This window comes from Cyprinus carpio, chromosome B5, assembly GCF_018340385.1.
Source record: "Cyprinus carpio isolate SPL01 chromosome B5, ASM1834038v1, whole genome shotgun sequence".
In the NCBI taxonomy this organism is placed as follows: domain Eukaryota; kingdom Metazoa; phylum Chordata; class Actinopteri; order Cypriniformes; family Cyprinidae; genus Cyprinus; species Cyprinus carpio.
The window spans coordinates 11,215,967-11,233,333 of NC_056601.1; the positions used below are offsets into that span (position 1 = coordinate 11,215,967).

The following is a 17,367-nucleotide window of genomic DNA, read 5'->3' on the forward strand; positions in this document are numbered from 1 at the left end:
AGTTGTATCTGCTACTTTCAATAAAAGATCCTATTAAAGTAACACAACAAATGTCTACCAGCCAGGATTACAATATATTGAAAAAAAAAGTTATTGAACTGGAATCATGCGAGGAAAATAAATTTAGTATTTCTATAAAGCTCTTAAAGTAAAAGCTCTCTAAGCTCTCAAAACTCAGCGGGGTACTCAGACAGGTTTTTTTTTTTTTTTTGCATTTGCATTTGGACTTAGGAGAAGTTTCCATTGCTTCAGGTTTATCTAAAATTTTTAAATTGAATAACAGCGTGAGACATCTGGAGGATAATATCTGCCGATACGTGACTGAAGAACATGATCGTGTTTATATTATTGTATACATCAGGATGTAAGGCAATTCTTTTTTTTAATTACTGTTTTTAAATGAACTTATGAGCACTTCATTATGAAATAGTTATAAAACTATGAATATATATCTTATAATCTGAGAAAAACTTCTAAAGCAGTTGAGAACTTCTAAAGCAGTTGAGAACCACTAATCTATGCCACTTTCTTCATATTTATTTATGCAGTATTTATTTCATTAATTTTAACTGTACACTACTTTCCAATGTTGCAAAAACATTTAGAGTGCGTGTAGTGTGTTCTATTGATCTCTTCATTTATTAATTCACTTCTTTGTAACTCATTTCTGGTGCTGGGTCACCGTTAAAATACATACAGTCTGGGATAAAATATTTATGGGTAAGATTCCTTTAGCCCAGAGTGAGTATGATATACCATAGAGTCTTCGTGAGTCCTTCTCATCACGGCCCGGAACAAGACAATTTAGTCTCCCCCTGACAATAGTCTTGATGACATCATAGAAAACAGTGGTATTTCATTTGCTTTCATTCTTCGACTCTTTGACAGAAACCTTTAGTCACTGTCCATCCCACATTCCTCATTCTGCTTTTCATCTACGCTATGTTCTAGTCAATGGACTCTCTCTCTCTCTGTCTGCAGGATGAATATAAAGCAGTGGTTGGTCTATGTGAAAGCTCCGGGGAGCTGCTGTCATGTAGCACAGACACCTCTACACATCCCCATCAAATCTAAGGGCCTCTCTCCATCATTCACACACACGTAAACACTTGAATAATCCTCTTGAATACCTTGCCAATATACTCACAGCTCTGCCATCATTATCAGACAGTAAGTCAGTCATGTATACGATAAGTCCATCTACCCTGAACTGCGCACTACCCAATTAGCTCACCTCTCCAGCACTGTAACCTTCACACTCTGGTGTTTCCTTCTTGAAATCTCTCAAACACAGGCAGGCACAAATTAAAACACATCTGCTTGCACATGCACAGATGTTCTGCATGATCAACTTTTCACCATAACTAAGAAGATGTGTGAGACAAGAAAAAGAAATTCAACTTGATGTGTGACTCTGAAACTGAAAGGTGTGTTTGCCACGCTCTCTCTATATCACACACACTCATGCAGTCCAGAAGCTAACTCTCTCTAGTTTATCCCCTTAAGGGAGATACATGTAATTCAGTTCAACTGTTTTGACCCACAGTCATAAAAAATGTGGAAAAAATGTGTTTGCCATGGGGGCAGTATCCAACAAAGAGACAACCTTGTACCTATATCTACATCTAAAATGTTCATATTATGACCTTAGAGTATGATCAATTTTAAATTGCTCAATTCAGCGTATTTCTGGGTTGAGGCTGAGTTCAACATGGAAACTACTTGTTTATCAGTTTCTTTTGCCATTTAATTGTATGAATGAGATTATTTTCAAACGACCACATTCTGCTCATGGACACACACTTCATGCTCCTCTACCATGTATGACTCATTACTCTTTGCCCTAGTACAGGCATCTATTAAGAATTCATCCTACCTTCAAGGCTAATTAACTGTTATGAAGTAATTTAAAGTCAGATGCTACCATAAAAAAAAAAAACCTTCTTCAAAATACAAACATAAACTCTATGTGCTCTTCTGGAGACAGGTATAAGAAATGACCTCATCAAACAAGATTTCTAAATACCAAAGAACATAATCTGCTGTTCTCTAAGCAGAGACTCCGCAACTGATTAATGGTTTTAGAAGGTCATGTTAAACCCCAAAAGAAAAGTGAAACATCTACAGATGTATTTAGCATTTATTAACATATGTAATCTTCCAAAAAGAAAAATGAACAAGATAACTATGTATAAACATAGGGCTAAACCGATAATAAAATTCTGCCCAATATAAGCACTGATACGTACATCCTCCATTCCTTGAGAGAACACTGAATTCTTGATTCATACTTGTGTCTGTCCATGACCCAAAAGACTATAGATTATGGATCATGAGAGATGCTAAAGGTCATATTACAGAATATAAAATCTCCTGACAAGTGAATAAATATGGTGTTGCTTTCAGGCACCTTGGGGAATTTTGCACAGAGTGTGTTCTTGCATGTGTGTGTCTGCGTCCATCAATCTTCTTCTCCTTAATAATTCAACACACCCTCTCATTCTCTCTCTCTCTCTCTCTCTCTCTCTCTCTCTCTCTTTCACACACACACACACACACTCACACACACACACACACACACAAACACACAAACACACACACACACACACACACACACACATTTTCACCTGTCTTAGGAGATACTCTTATATTCACCATCTGATCTAAAACAGGTTGAGTTTCTCATAATGAAAAAAGACCAAACAATTTCAGCATATCTATAAAAGCGACATGGAAAACTCACAGGATGCACATACTGTACCGGATCATCAAACACTTCTTTACAAACACTAAAACTAAAATTAAAAATGCATATGTGCAAGTCATTTTTGCAGACTATTCCTTCACAAAAGTGCCAGATAAATGGAGAACCAGCATTCCATCAGTATTTCACAAGATCTTACCAGCATAATTCTGACAGGCATTAATATAAAACCTCTAATTACATTAATTAAAAGGTCTGATCCCGAAAGGCAGATCCAACTGACTGAAGCTCATTTACATTGTAAAAAGCATTTATATTCATTCTTTTACATTTATAAAACCATTCTTGACTCATACTGATAAAGCTTCTTTGAAAAGTGCAACTCATTAACTAACAGAGCGGCTCATTCAACAGATGATTCATTCTCTCATTCATCTGCACAGGTAATCATTTACATATTCTTCAAGCAGTATTAAGTCCACCACAAACACTATATTTATGGAATGAAAGGGAGAAAATAGCAAGCAGAGGACAGCAATGCTTGAGAGTATCTCCTGAGACCACAGATATAGCTGTGGTTACCTGTGTTCAGAATGAGGAAGCCATGTGAGATACAGTTAGGGATGAAGAGACAGGGTAAAAAAACAGAAGTGGGTCTTACCTGAAAGAAAAGCAAGGGAAAAGGAGAGAGAGGAAAGGAGGAGAGGAGGTAGCATGATGCGTGGTGCTCTGAGAGACAAGAGAGTGTGTATCTCCTAGGCTGCTAGTTGCTGATCTGAGCATGGAGACACACACACACGGAGAGAGAGAGAGAGAGAGAGAGAGAGAGAGAGAGAGAGAGAGAGAGAGAGAGAGAGGGAGAAACTCACATCTATATTACAGAGATAGCACTTGGACATGGAGACATACTCTTGTCTCCAACAAACATGATTCCTAACACACACTTGTGTGCTTGCGTAAGGAAAACTATGCTCTGTCTATTATTTAAGGTGTCCTGTTGCTACTTTGCTGTTAAGACTTTGTAAGGTAGGGAGTCTTTTTAATGTTGACAACAGAAATATGCATGGGTATATTTGTCTGTTGTAAGAGGCAGAAACACTAAGGTTGTCTTTTATTCATTATAAATTACAAAAACTACTATATGGTGAAGATCTCTCTAAATTAGCAGGAATCACTGACAGAAAATCCAGAAAATTTGCACTGTCAATGTTAGCTGTGTGTGAAGAGAAATCATGCAACGTACTTAAGCAAAATTACAAAAAGAAATACAAATAATAAAAAAATAAAATAACATAAATTAGGAGTGCTAAATAAAAAAAGAAATGGTCAAATAATAAATAAGTAATATAACGTTAATTACGCAATTAAGCGAGATAAAGTAAAAATGAGGAATAAAATTAGATGGGTAATGAATTAAGTTGAGTGATTCTCTCAAGATGAGGATAAGACATCGTTACCAAATTAAAAAGTCACTTGTTTCAAGGATAAAGTAAACATAACTTCCAAGTAGCTGGACTAATGGGCAACCTACAATATAGCCATGCAATACAGAGATGTGTCTTCACAGAGGCCATATTATTTCTATTATAGCAGGGGTGTCCAAACTCGGTCCTGGAGGGCCAGTGTCCTGCAGAGTTTAGCGCCAACTTGTGGTTGTGGATAGAAAGGATACAACAAAAACCGGAAGCTAACAATAAATTGAATTTTCTACCTATTAGATTGTGTTTTATTAATGTTTACACCTACCCCAACCCTAAACCTACCCCTTACAATAATGCAAAAGTAGCTAGTAGGCTAATTATTGTTGTACAGTGTGAGAAAAAAATTTGCTATATTGATGTGCGCATGCCCAGTAGTTTTTGCTGTATGCCATCTAGCCTTAACACCAACTTGCCTCAACACACCTGCCTGGAAGTTTCTAGTATGCCTAGAAAGACCTTGATTCGCTGGTTCAGGTGTGTTGGTTGGAGCTAAACTCTGCAGGACACCGGCCCTCCAGGACTGAGTTTGGACACCCCTGTATCATGGCCTTAGATTATGGAATGCTCTGCCTATAGCTTTCAAGGAATGCCTCACCTTAAGTTGTTTCAATAAATTATTAAATGCTTTGAGTGTGAGAAAAGCTCTTTTATAATATAAATTTGAATATATAGCTATTCGTAGTAGTAGTAATAATAACAAATAATAAATAATTCACAATATCAGCGAAAACGCCTTCTCTCATCGTTAGAACTCACTTTAATCTGTGTTTTATTGTTATGTCATTACTCATATCCAGTTTACAGACAGAAGATTTTCCGCGCACGATTCTAGCACTTTTTTTAACATCTACAGCGCCATCCAGAGGAAACCAGGCCAAAGATGCGCGGGTCTCCCTAACGTCACAGAACCGTGCGACGTCATCACCGGGCGACAACAGGGGAGTAAACAAGCCTGAAAACACGCTCTGTATTTAAAAAGAAAGTAAACGAAGATTAAATATGCCCAAAGTGGTTTCTCGGAGTGTGGTGTGCTCGGACACCCGTGACAGGGAGGAGTATGACGACGGGGAGAAACCTCTGCACGTGTATTACTGCCTTTGTGGCCAGATGGTCCTTGTTCTGGGTGAGTAGCCCAAGTTTCAACAGTCATGGTCGCAGCCCTCCAGTAATTCACTGTTTACATTGAGCGAACAGTCACCAGCTATCAGACTAACTTAAGTTTAATCAACGTGTTTCCAGTGCTTAATATAATCTCGTCCCATGTTCCGTCACCGATTATAACAGGATCAGGATCTCTCTCTCTCTCTCTCTCTCTCTCTCTCTCTCTCTCTCTCTCTCTCACTCACACACACACACACACAAACAAACAAACAAACAAACAAACAAAAGTAATAGGAGTTTATGGAAAGTTTAGGGTTGTTTAGGCCCGGAGTGCAGATTTGTTGGTGTTTCAGTTAAAAACGAGTCAGGGCTTTTGAACAGATCATCTCAAAAGTACTGCAAGTATTGAGAAACTTGTTCATGCCTTTATCACCAGAAGTGGGGACTATTGCAATGGACTCCTCACCAGACTTACCAAAAAGACCATTAGACAGCCGATGAAAGCTGCTTTCAGTAATCTGACTAGAACCAGAAAATGTGAACATAATATCACCTGTCCTCAGGTCTTTACTTTGGCTTCCAGTTTTATTTAGAATTGAATATTATTGCTCCTTTATAAATCACTCAATGGTGTAGGGCCTCAATACATTGCAGATATGCTTACTGAATATAAAACAGACCATTCAGATCATTAGGATCAAGTCAGTTAGAAATACAAAGGGTGCGCTCAAAATAAGTGAAGTCTGCTTTAAGCTATTATGGCACTCTGAGTTGGAACCAGCTTCCAGAAGAGATCAGATGCGTTGAAACAGTATCATTTAAAGTGCCCCTATTATGGATTTTTGAAAATTACCTTTCATGCAGTGTGTAACACAGCTCTAAGTCAATGAAAAACATCCTGCAAAGTTTTAAATATGAAAGTGTATAAAGTTATTGTCTTTCAAAAGAAAGAGTCGACTCCGAGTCAAGAAAACGAGTCGTTTTTAAAATGTCTCTTTAGCTGTTTCAAGGTGACGTCAAACTGAAACATTAGCATATTTATGCCCGCCCACTTGTTGTGCGCACAGACCCGGGAAAACTTGAACCTCTCCTCCCTCAAACACAGTAGCAGATTCCTGTGGAGTTATGGTGATGGGTGCTCTGTTATTGACATGCCTGCACGCAGTAGACCAATCACGTCAGACTGGGTCATGAGACCAATCACAGCAGTTTAGTGTCACTCAAATATGAGGAGTTTGGAAAAATTGAATCGTTAAACAAATCGTTTGGGAGTTATTGAGCAAAAAATGAAAAAAATAAATGCATATTTAAAGACAATGAAAGTGTTTTTTGACCTTGCATGCATGTCAACCTGTTGTTGGGGACTCCCAAAACCAAAATATGAACCTTTCATTACCCATATAGGGCACTTTAAATGCAGACTCAAAACACATCTGTTTAGCTGTACATTTACTAAATGAGTACTGTGCTACATCCAACTGATTGCACTATTTCTTTTATGTGACCTTTTTTGTTCTAAATTTTTTTAATTCATTATAAAAATAATATCGTGTGGGTGTTTGAATCAAGACTGTGACCTTTTAATGACTAATCATGCAGCTGTATTATAAATCAGTATATTATCATATTGCTGCTTTCAAATCTAAATGACTCTTTTTTTTTTTTTTTTTGTCTCAGTAAATGATTCAATGGCTCATTCATAAAGACAGTCACTTGTCACCACCTACTGGCATAAGATTGTGACAGTTGAAAGGGACACTGAAAGCAATTTTTTTTACTGATTTAGATGATTCAAATAAATGGTTTGAATTAGGGATGTACCGAAATGAAAATACTTGGCCGAAGCTGAATAAAATGAAACACTGGGCCGAACACGGTTTTCATGTTTTTTTTGTTAGTTTTTTTTTTTTTTTTTTTTTTTTTTTTTTTTACAGTTTTGCCAATTTTTTTCACCATTGCAAAAATTTAAAAGTCAAAATGTGATTTTCAATGTTTTGTCTTGCTTTTCAAAGAAAAAAAAATATTTACAAAACAACAATTTAAAAATATTTACTTAACATGAATTTTTTTTTTTTTAACATTCTAGCAAACATTATACCAATAAAACACAACTTAACTTACATTGAATAAGTTAGTAAAATATTATTTTTTGGCCATTTTTTAGACCCCTTTCTTGAATCAGGCATGTATTTTTTACTGTACAAATAAATGCAGCCTTGCTGAGCAGAAGAGACTTCTTTTAAAACATTAGAAAATATTATAGATCCCAGTCTGAACAGTATGTGTAAATGTTACAATAAATGCATTAATAGAACTGTTGTAATAATTATTTCCATTATATATATGTGTGTGTGTGTGTGTGTGTGTGTGTGTGTGTGTGTGTAATTTTTTGATAATTACAGACAGGTGTGTTGGAGCAGGGTTGGAACTGAAGTCTGCAGGATGGTAGCTCTCCAGGAGCTCTCCGCGTCACGTCATTGTTCTGTACAATTTATTCGGCCTTTTCGCTGATTCGGCCGAATAATTTCGGTTGTCGAACATCCGGTTCATCCCTAGTTTGAATCAAATCCTTAACACTGTTCAGATTTGTTCTCTAACCTCACTGTGTTATCCTCACACATTATGTGTCTGCACCTGAACTCAGTTGACTGTGTGACTGTGAACAGGGAAATGCTTTTAGAGCAGGCAAACTGATATTTCACACAACAGGGCTTTGTCCCACTCAGCCTCCCTTATGCTGTGAATATTGTAGGATAGGTGTCATTTTATACGCCTGGCGCTTCCAAATGTGTTGTCCTCTACTTTGGCCCGTGGACGTGATATGAGATGCTTAGGTTTTTTGGCCATTCCAAAGCACAGGAGCATCTGTGTCATCTGAGTCCTGTTCCAGAATCTGTCTAAATGTCAAAATTTTTCATTCAGCAGATATACACTTGGTTTAATATAAATATTATATTATGGTTTAGTCTAGGCTTAATGAAACACAATTTTTTAAGGATAGTGTATGGTATGGCATAATACAGCATTATGTACAATCAGTAAAGACTAATATTGCAGACATCTTAATGTACTGGATGATATCTACAAGGAAAGGTCAATGAGATCATACTGGTCAATAAGGCATCACCTTTCTGCTTTACAAGAGTAGGTTTTGTCTGTTGGCTCTGCAGTGTGTGTGCTTTGTGTTAGAAGTAAAGAGAGAGATAATAAAGCTCATGTGTTCTTTTTTAGACTGTCAGATAGAAAAATTACCCATGAGACCACGGGACAAAGCCAGAGTGATTGATGCAGCAAAACACGCCCACAAGTTCTGCAACGTGGAGGAAGATGAGTCGGTGTACTTGAAAAGGTGTGTGTTTTTCTGTAGGTTTGTGTTGTTCATTGAGACATTGATTAAGATTCACTAACCGCTGTATGTCTCTTTGCAGGTCAGAGGGCATCGAAAGACAGTTTCGGAAAAAATGTGGGAAGTAAGTAAGCCTGCATACTCATTTCACGATGCACAGAAGATACAGCAGGCATACAGAATATGTGATATTAAACTCTACACCATGCTACATGTTACATACAAACACAATTATACATCACTTGGTTATTGCATACAGTTTATTGAGTAATAAGTTATTACAAGCTATGACTCTCTGGAATACTTGAATTTGATTAGTCCGTCGGACCATTCTGTGGCCAGTATTTCATATTGGCTAATGGTCAAACTTCACCATACAGTATCATTCAAAAGTTTGGTTCATTAAGATCTATTTATTTTTTTAAATTAGTGTTTTTATTCAGCAAGGATGCATAAAATTGATCAAAAACCACTGATAATAATAATAAATGTTTGCACCAAATCCGCATATTGGAATGATTTCTGAAGAATCATGTTACACTAAAGAAAATTCTATTTTGCCATTACAGGATTTTTTTTTTAAAAGTATATTAAAATAATAGACATTTATTTTACATTGTAGTAATATAATTACTTTAAATAGTAATTTTCACAATAGTTTTGTTTTTACTGTATTTTTGGTAAATGCAGCCTTGGTGAACATAGGAGGCTTCTTTTAAAATATTAAAAAATCTCAGCACCCCAAACTTTTGAACAGAAGTGTAATAAAATGATTGAATGAATATTCCATGTCCATTTATTTATTTATTTGGTTAGCAGGTTTGTAATATACTATATAATGTAGTCATGAATAATCCCCTTCAGGATGATGCATAACTGTCCTTAATCTCTCAATTTATGACTCAGTCATGAAAACCGTGGTCTTTTCCAGTCATCTTATCTCCTGCCCTTAAATAAGCATGCACAACAGTCAGTCCCAAGTTTCCAGTGTCACCATGACGACTCTGTCATGCTGTGCCATGAGGCTAACGTCAAGGCTTAGAGAAGCTAAGTGGCAGCAGTGGCTGTTTGCTTGTGAAATATGCTAATTATGTGTGATCTCAGAATTTTTAGCAAGTTTGATTACTGTCTAAAGCCGGGCTCACACTGTGCGATTTTTTTTTTTTTTTTTTTAAAGTCCTTTAGGATTGTACTTGTCAGACTGTACGAACATGATGATCATGTCACACTGTGGAATCTCAGTTGTCATTAATGTCAGTCTGTACGACAGTCAAGATGCGTTAAAAACGGGTGCGCGCAAGAAAACTTGTCCATAGCTCTACATGATCAACTCATACACGTTCAGTGATTGCGATAATATTGGCTATCATTAAAAGTATATGAATGGCGGTAATACCGGCGTATTTAAGAAGAATAGTGCAAGCAGCACTACACACCCACATGAAAACAGCAGTGCAACTGGTGTTTATCATAGCAAAGACTATTTATCCTATGAATTCAGTGAGCGGAGGACGGGAGCGCCGGAGTTTATGTGGTTAGAAGAAATCTCTAGCAGTAATTCTGATCATGGCTTGTCTTGAACTACAAAGACAGTTTGACGTTCGTCGTAGGAGATGTCACACTGCAGGACTGTGCGCCAAATCTTCTGACACTGCCAGAAGTTTGTCGGAGGTCAAATTTGATCGCAACGGCCATTAATCGGCTGTCAGAGAACATGTCAAACTAATGATCAAAGACTACAGATTTTAGCCTAGGATTATAGGAATCTTTTAGGATTTTCAAAATTTGTCTCAGACGACCAAAATCGGGGCCAAAATCGCACAGTGTGAGCAGGGCATAAATCAGCTAATCTGTCTTTTCTCATAAATCAACACTGAAAGTGTCTCAAGTTTGAGAAATCAGCTGTTTTTTAATGTGTTTTTTGAAAAATAATTTTTTTTTTGTTCTGTGTAGGTGTGGTCTGCTCTTGTTCTATCAGCATCAGATGAAAAGCACTCCAGTGACGTTCATCGTGGATGGAGCACTGGTGAAGTTCGGCCAGGGATTTGGCAACACAAGCGTATACAGCCAGAAACAAGAGACGCCGAAGAAAGTCAGGGTAAGACACCACGTTTTCATTCGAAAAGATGTGAGAGAATTGCAGAATATGAGGTGAACAAGTTTGTGTAATATGCATTTGTATGCATTGTAGGTTATGATGACAAAACGCACCAAAGACATGGGCAAGTTCAGCTCTGTTACGGTTTCAACGATCGATGAAGAAGAGGAAGAGATTGAAGCGGTGAGTTTAAGTTCATCAGCTGCCTATCTGGCCTGACTCATCCCTTACATTATCTCTCATTGTCGAAGAGCTGTGATTGATTGTGATTGATTTATCCTACAGCGGGAGGTGGCGGATTCCTATGCCCAGAATGCCAAAGTGATTGAGAAACAGCTGGAGAGGAAAGGAATGAGCAAGAGACGACTTCAGGAACTGGTAAGAGCACACACAGGAAGATGAAAGAAAAGGCAATGTGCATTCATGCTTCAGGCAGATTGAAACTTTAATATAGTCTGCAACAGCTAATGAATTTAGAGTTCAAGATGACAGAGACCCCTCACACACACACAAACTCTTAATCTTATTTACCTTGGCAGCTCTTTAAAGTGGGTTGGTTAAGCAGCTGAGGGCTTGTATTTGATTATTTAAAAAGTGTGGAGATAAGCACACACAAGTTCTTGAGTCACACTGTAAACACACATCAGGCCAGTCTGAAGCCAGGTCATGAACACAGATTGAGGCCCTTTTTTACTTGTTGTTAAAAACTGTGTCCTGTAAAACAGCAAGAAAACTTGTTTAAATTGTGTTGTCTTTTTTAGCTGCACTCAATATCAAACATAGTTAATATCAACTTGAATAGTGTGATTTGATTCATGAACAATAAGCTCAAAAGTTTTCGTTTTGATTCAGTCAGACAGATTGTTTGCTAAATTAACTTCATATGATAATCACAACATGGTTTTTGTTTATTTTGTTTAAAATTACGTTTTTTATGTGAAAAGTTATTACAATTCAAAAGCAGTTTCCAGCTTACATTTTTTTGTTGAAACTAATTATGGTGAAAAATAACGTGTTAAAATCATTTAAAAAAACTTGCCCCGCCCCAGACCTATGTGTGTCATCTGACATTTCATACAGTTGCTTGATTACAAACATGAGGCAGGGCAACAACTCACTGCGCGATGGAGCCTAGAGAACATAGTTAGAATGTCCCTAAAATTCAAGATATGGGACAAAATGTCCGTTTGAGTTTTTGTCTCATGTTTACATCATATTGTTAAGCAATATCACATGTGCAATAAGTGTAATATCCCACGAGTGCAAATGTGATACAGATCTTATACAACAGTTCAGTAAGTAAGAAGTAAATATTCTGTTATTTTAGACACAATGTTGTCTGTTTTGCTCAATTTTCCCAATGAAAATATAAAGACAAAGCAGAACTGTTCGTCTTCGAGCAACACACAGCGGGATTTCACTTCTTAATGCACGTTTTGAACGAATTGGGGGAACCATTAGGCTCATTGGATATGAAGTGGCGCTGCAAAGACAGATTGGTGTATGACATCAAAGTACCGTGAGAGCGATTAAAAAGCATGCAGAGTCGTCTGCTCTCTAATTGCTCTCGCGGTACTTTGATGTCACACACCGATCCGTCTGATGGTTACTATCCGCTTCAAGTCGAACAAGCCTAATGATTCAATGGACCATTCACAAAGAGAACCATTTACTTCACTCCTGAATGAATCAGCCATTTGAACCAATCACATGAATGAATGAATGAATGAATGACTCCATGACTTAATCATTAAGACATTTACTGTTACCAACTGCCAGTTTTAGTTTCTTATTTAGGGTATCATTTCATTAAAGAAATAATTTCATATTTCCATAGTAATAATAATAATAATAATAATAATAATAATAATAATTATTAAAGGGTTCATCCACCCAAAAATGAACATTTTGTCATCATTTACTCACCCTCATGGTCCAAAAGAGTATATGTAATACATTTTTATGTTCAATCACACAAAATATTTCTTGCTGAAGCTACTTTTTGTAATGTCTGTTTGATGCTTTACACAACAATGACTTTAAATTATCTTTTGGGAGTAATGTCTGATAATTTTGCGATTAATTAGATTAAACATTTTAATCGCTTATCAGCCCTTATATTTTAAATATATATATATATATATATATATATATATATATATATATATATATATATATATTTATTATAAGGTTAACTAAGGTTAGGTACGTACCTTGGTTTGGGGGTCACAGTTCGATACGATTTCAGTATAACAGAAAATTTTTTTTTACTATGCTCGGTTTCTTTTCATTTATTTTGAACAGACAGTAGTACAAATTACAAATTGTTCCACCTAGATGTGAAAATACTAAATATTATTATATTATGTTAAATATATATAATCTGCAGTGCATGTATACATACAAGGAATAAATTCTTGAAATATATTTGATTTAGTTTACAGATAAACAAGGGGATAAAAAAGTGTGACACGTAACATAGCCTATATATGCTGAGTTCCAGTTTATTTTTTTGACACGCTTAATTTGTTCACAGAAAGGAAACTCAAATGGCAGAAAGCGACATCCTATTTGATTTCTTTATTTTACAAAAGCACAATGTTTTGTTTTCATTGTGAGTCTACACAAATAAAAGCAGACCTTTATACGGTGATGCATTATTAATAAGGCAATAAGTGTTTAAAGTTGATTCTGCTGGTATAAGGAAACAGTTGTTGCAACCGGCGTGTGCACACACACACACACAAAACACATCAGTTCCAGCATTGCTATTTTGACAGCACAGTTGGTACTTTATCAAAATAAAATACAGTGAACCAAACATCAGCGCTCATGGACTTGTGCCGAATGAGAGGGGTAGGATACGCAAGCAAAAAGTTCCATTTCACAAACAGTTGAGTGCACAAGCCTTTAAAGTATACTCCTTTGCCAGTATGTGAGAGATGCATTCAGCACATGGTCACTGTGGGCTTTATTTTCAAGTGCGGCCAGTTATCAAACATATCAAATCAAATATACACACACACACACACACACACATACATATACATATGTATATATGGATTGCAGGGGACGGACAGAGAACTTCCTTGTTCCCATTTAGTTTGAAACACTTGCTGTGCAGACACACAAAACCCATAACTCAAGTCCATTTGAGCTATAGAACTTCACTCTGGGAATTTCTGGACATGATATTAAAACTGCAGCTGAGAGGAATAGAGTGAGTTTTGCAGATCTAGGCAAGAGTAAGACTGCGGGATATGCTGAGTTTCTTTTTGCAGTTAGTTTTAGCTATTGCACACACTCACACAGACTCTGTTAATGTGATTTGTACATGAATGACATTCTTTTGAAAGAAAAATAATGACAGTTGCTTATAATAATGTGTGAATAATATGTGACTGGTAAGGCTATCATATACCATTTTTGAAACCCACAGAGAAAAGTTCAATTAGAGGATGTGGTATCAGTGACTGACTTAAATGATAATGTGGTATTGATTTTAACAGGTTTAATCACATTTCATTTGTAATCTGAATGCTGCTTCTCTCCACACAGGCGGAGCTTGAGGCGAAGAAAGCCAAGATGAAGGGAACTCTCATTGACAACCAGTTCAAATGAAGATTGTGTATAAATGAGAGAGACAGAGCAAATGAATGAGTTGTCTGCATGTAGCTACTGGAGAGTGTGTGAATTTGTGCAGTTGAAGGAAGGGAAGGTTTTTTTTTGTTTTTTTTAACAGATTTATTAAAATGTTTAAATGGTAAAAATCATTTTCATGCTATTTTTCATTCAATAAAAACAAATGAATTTCATTATGTCAGCTGTCATCTTTTTTTTAATCTTGTATTAGATACAGACATTTACCGAGTTTGTGGGAATTAAGCTTCCCAGACATTTAATTTCAAGGCTACTGTGTTTGTGTAATGTTTGCAGTAGCGTTTTTGTGTAACTGTCCTTCAACCCAGCATGTGTCATGGCCACATTCACACATGTTCAGTTCAGTTGTTCTGTTCAGTTTTGTGAGCAAGATCGATCAAGCAAATCACTGGAAGTGCCATGTGGACAGAACCTCTTAGAGAACCTCTGAAGAGTGATGATGTGCACCTGCAGGAAGAAAGATGTGTGTATCTGTATGGCTGGGCCAGTGTTTCTCAGTCCTGTGCGGTCCGTGATTAATGATCAGATTCTGGATCAGTGAACAGTACATGAGCATTACTTCACACCTGCACAGACCCCAGTGAGACATTGTACCTGCACAGGTGCAGTTAATCGCCCCCTCATACTAGACAGCCATCATACCAAACCATCTGTAATAAACAGATCGAGGGCTCAGCTGCTGCTGAAATATGACTAGATTAGGATTGTTTTTTTTTGTTATATATTTATATATATATATATATATATATATATATATATATATATATATATATATATATATATATATATATATATATATATATATAGGAAAATAGGATAAATAAGCGGTTTGGAGAATGGAAGGCTGGATTATTCTCTGTGTCGGGTTACACGCTACATATGACATCTTTGTATTTTTATAATATAATCAGTGTAGCAGTTACACAAGAACATCAGTGCTAATTATTTTAAAGGTGTTGTAAATTGGACAAAAAAAAAAAAACAGATGCAAATGAAGGCTTGTTTTTAAATGTCTTCATTAGATGCTTTTTAAAATTTCTGTCCTGTAATTAGAGATGCTATTTTTAGGTAAAAAGGTTGCGTTGGCAGTTGTTTGGGGGTGTAATGAGAAAAATTAGGCATGCAGTTCTGCTGTGAATGCCTCGCTGAAGAATAAATTGTTTATTTTAAGTGAGAAAATGTGTTAAAAGTTTGATAAATTGTAAATTGTAATAGAAAATAGCTAGCACTATTTGATTTATAAACAGGTTGCTTAAGAGTTTTTGGTGGTGAGCAGCTTTTAGGCAGCTGCATACTTGACCGTTTTTTTCAACTTCAGACATTTTATAGGGTAAGATGACACACCTACCCCCCTTTAATTCTTCTTTTGATCACAGACAACACAAAATCTCAGCTCTTCTGATGAATGCTTACGCTAAGTTTCATTTTGTCATTTCATTTGAATGTCAAAATTTGCAAGATTTAGTCAGTTGAAACAGCTTTAAGGTTAATTGATCATATCTTATGTCTCTGGAAAATAGCAGTCTATATCATTGTATTGAATATTAAAGTTTTAATGTATATTTAAGGAAAGGAAAGTGCGTGAAGTGGCTAACTATGGTGTCCAATACTTGGAACTTGTGCTCTGCATCTAACCCATCCAAGTGCACACACACAGCAGTGAGTAGTACACACATACACACTATTTTCATTAGGCCACGACTGCCCCCTTATTTATTAATGAGGGATTTATGGACAGAAAAGTGTTTAGATTGTGAAGTAAAAATTGCAGTTATTTTATTATTTTGAAGTAAAATGATAAAATTAGACTCTTGGGGGAAGGGTACATTTAAGACATCTTTGCTTTCATTAAAACCTATAGGCTAACCTGTCATTCATAGTGTTGCTATTATGACATATCTTTAATTAAAACATAGTCAATTAAATATGTAAATATTCATATACCTGTATATGTCTACGTTTCAGATAAATCTCTTTCACTGGGATTCTACTTTGTCTGTTTTGTCACCAGTTATTAAATTAAAATTGTTCAAATTTAATTTTAAATAGAATGCTTGATTTAGTATTTTACATTAATAACATCTTGAAATATATTAATAATAATAATAGGAATAGGAATTATATCAAAAGTCATTTATACATTGTAAACCTTTATCCAGCAGAGAGGGCAAACTTAATAAATCATTTAAATACTTTTTGTCTTTAAATTATTTATCTATTATTTATATATTTATGTATAATTTCTTTTTATTTTTGTGTTATTTTATCAAAATATTTCAGTGTGTTTGATTATAGAAAAGTGTCCATAAAGAGTGTGCTTAGAATGAAATATGACATGACGTGAAGAAAACAAAAAGAAATTGAGGTAAATGTCACTTGTGAACAATATTTTTCTACATCATTTCCAGTTAAGCAGTAATTTTGTCAATTTATGCAAAGAGAGTGAACATTTTTAATTGTGTGTATTTATGACACAAAAGGCAGTTATAAAATTAGCCTTGTGAGTCAGCCATTTTATTCCAAAAATGTTCAAAATGCAATTTCTACAGTACATAATTTGAGACAAATTATGTTTGTATGTTGTTAATGACAGCTAAACCATGATGGCATTTTGATGTGATGTGATATTTAATTTAGTAGATCTTGAGTAATTACTTGACTTGTCATGTCGTCAGGTGTGAATTCTGTTCACAAATAGGAAAGAATCACTTATATGAGAGAGTGTGTGTACACTTCCTGTGCTAGTAAACAATACACAGGCCTATATTCAAATTTTTCCAAGCCTTAACCCAGCGGGACATGCGACATGAATATAACAGGATAATCTCCCTGTAGGAGAGTTCTACAGGCCTGCGTTTGGGTAAAGGTTAATGTGTGATCATTTTAATCAGTTTCAAGGGTGTCTTGCAAAGATCCCGCAATAAATTACAAACTCCAAGGAACTACATTTTAAACAGACTGCAGCAGCTTCGGTGGG

At 35.9% G+C, this 17,367-nt stretch overlaps 2 protein-coding genes across 2 annotated transcripts in view; one reads left to right on the forward strand and one right to left on the reverse strand.

Moving 5' to 3' along the window:
* Positions 1 to 3,493, reverse strand: part of LOC109098192 (relaxin receptor 1-like) — a 29,709-nt gene extending 26,216 nt beyond the window's left edge. The window contains exon 1 of the mRNA XM_042724286.1: positions 3,366 to 3,493. Within this exon, the coding sequence (XP_042580220.1) occupies positions 3,366 to 3,420 (55 nt within the window). The 5' untranslated portion in view covers positions 3,421 to 3,493. The remainder of the gene's footprint in view (positions 1 to 3,365) is intronic.
* A 1,586-nt stretch (positions 3,494 to 5,079) lies between these two features.
* Positions 5,080 to 14,545, forward strand: LOC109098031 (STING ER exit protein). The gene is made up of 7 exons (XM_019111666.2): positions 5,080 to 5,308; positions 8,518 to 8,635; positions 8,715 to 8,756; positions 10,586 to 10,730; positions 10,824 to 10,913; positions 11,016 to 11,108; positions 14,289 to 14,545. The coding sequence occupies exons 1-7, from the start codon at positions 5,185 to 5,187 to the stop codon at positions 14,349 to 14,351; spliced, it is 675 nt and encodes a 224-aa protein (XP_018967211.1). The 5' UTR covers positions 5,080 to 5,184; the 3' UTR covers positions 14,352 to 14,545.
* Positions 14,546 to 17,367: the final 2,822 nt, after the last annotated feature.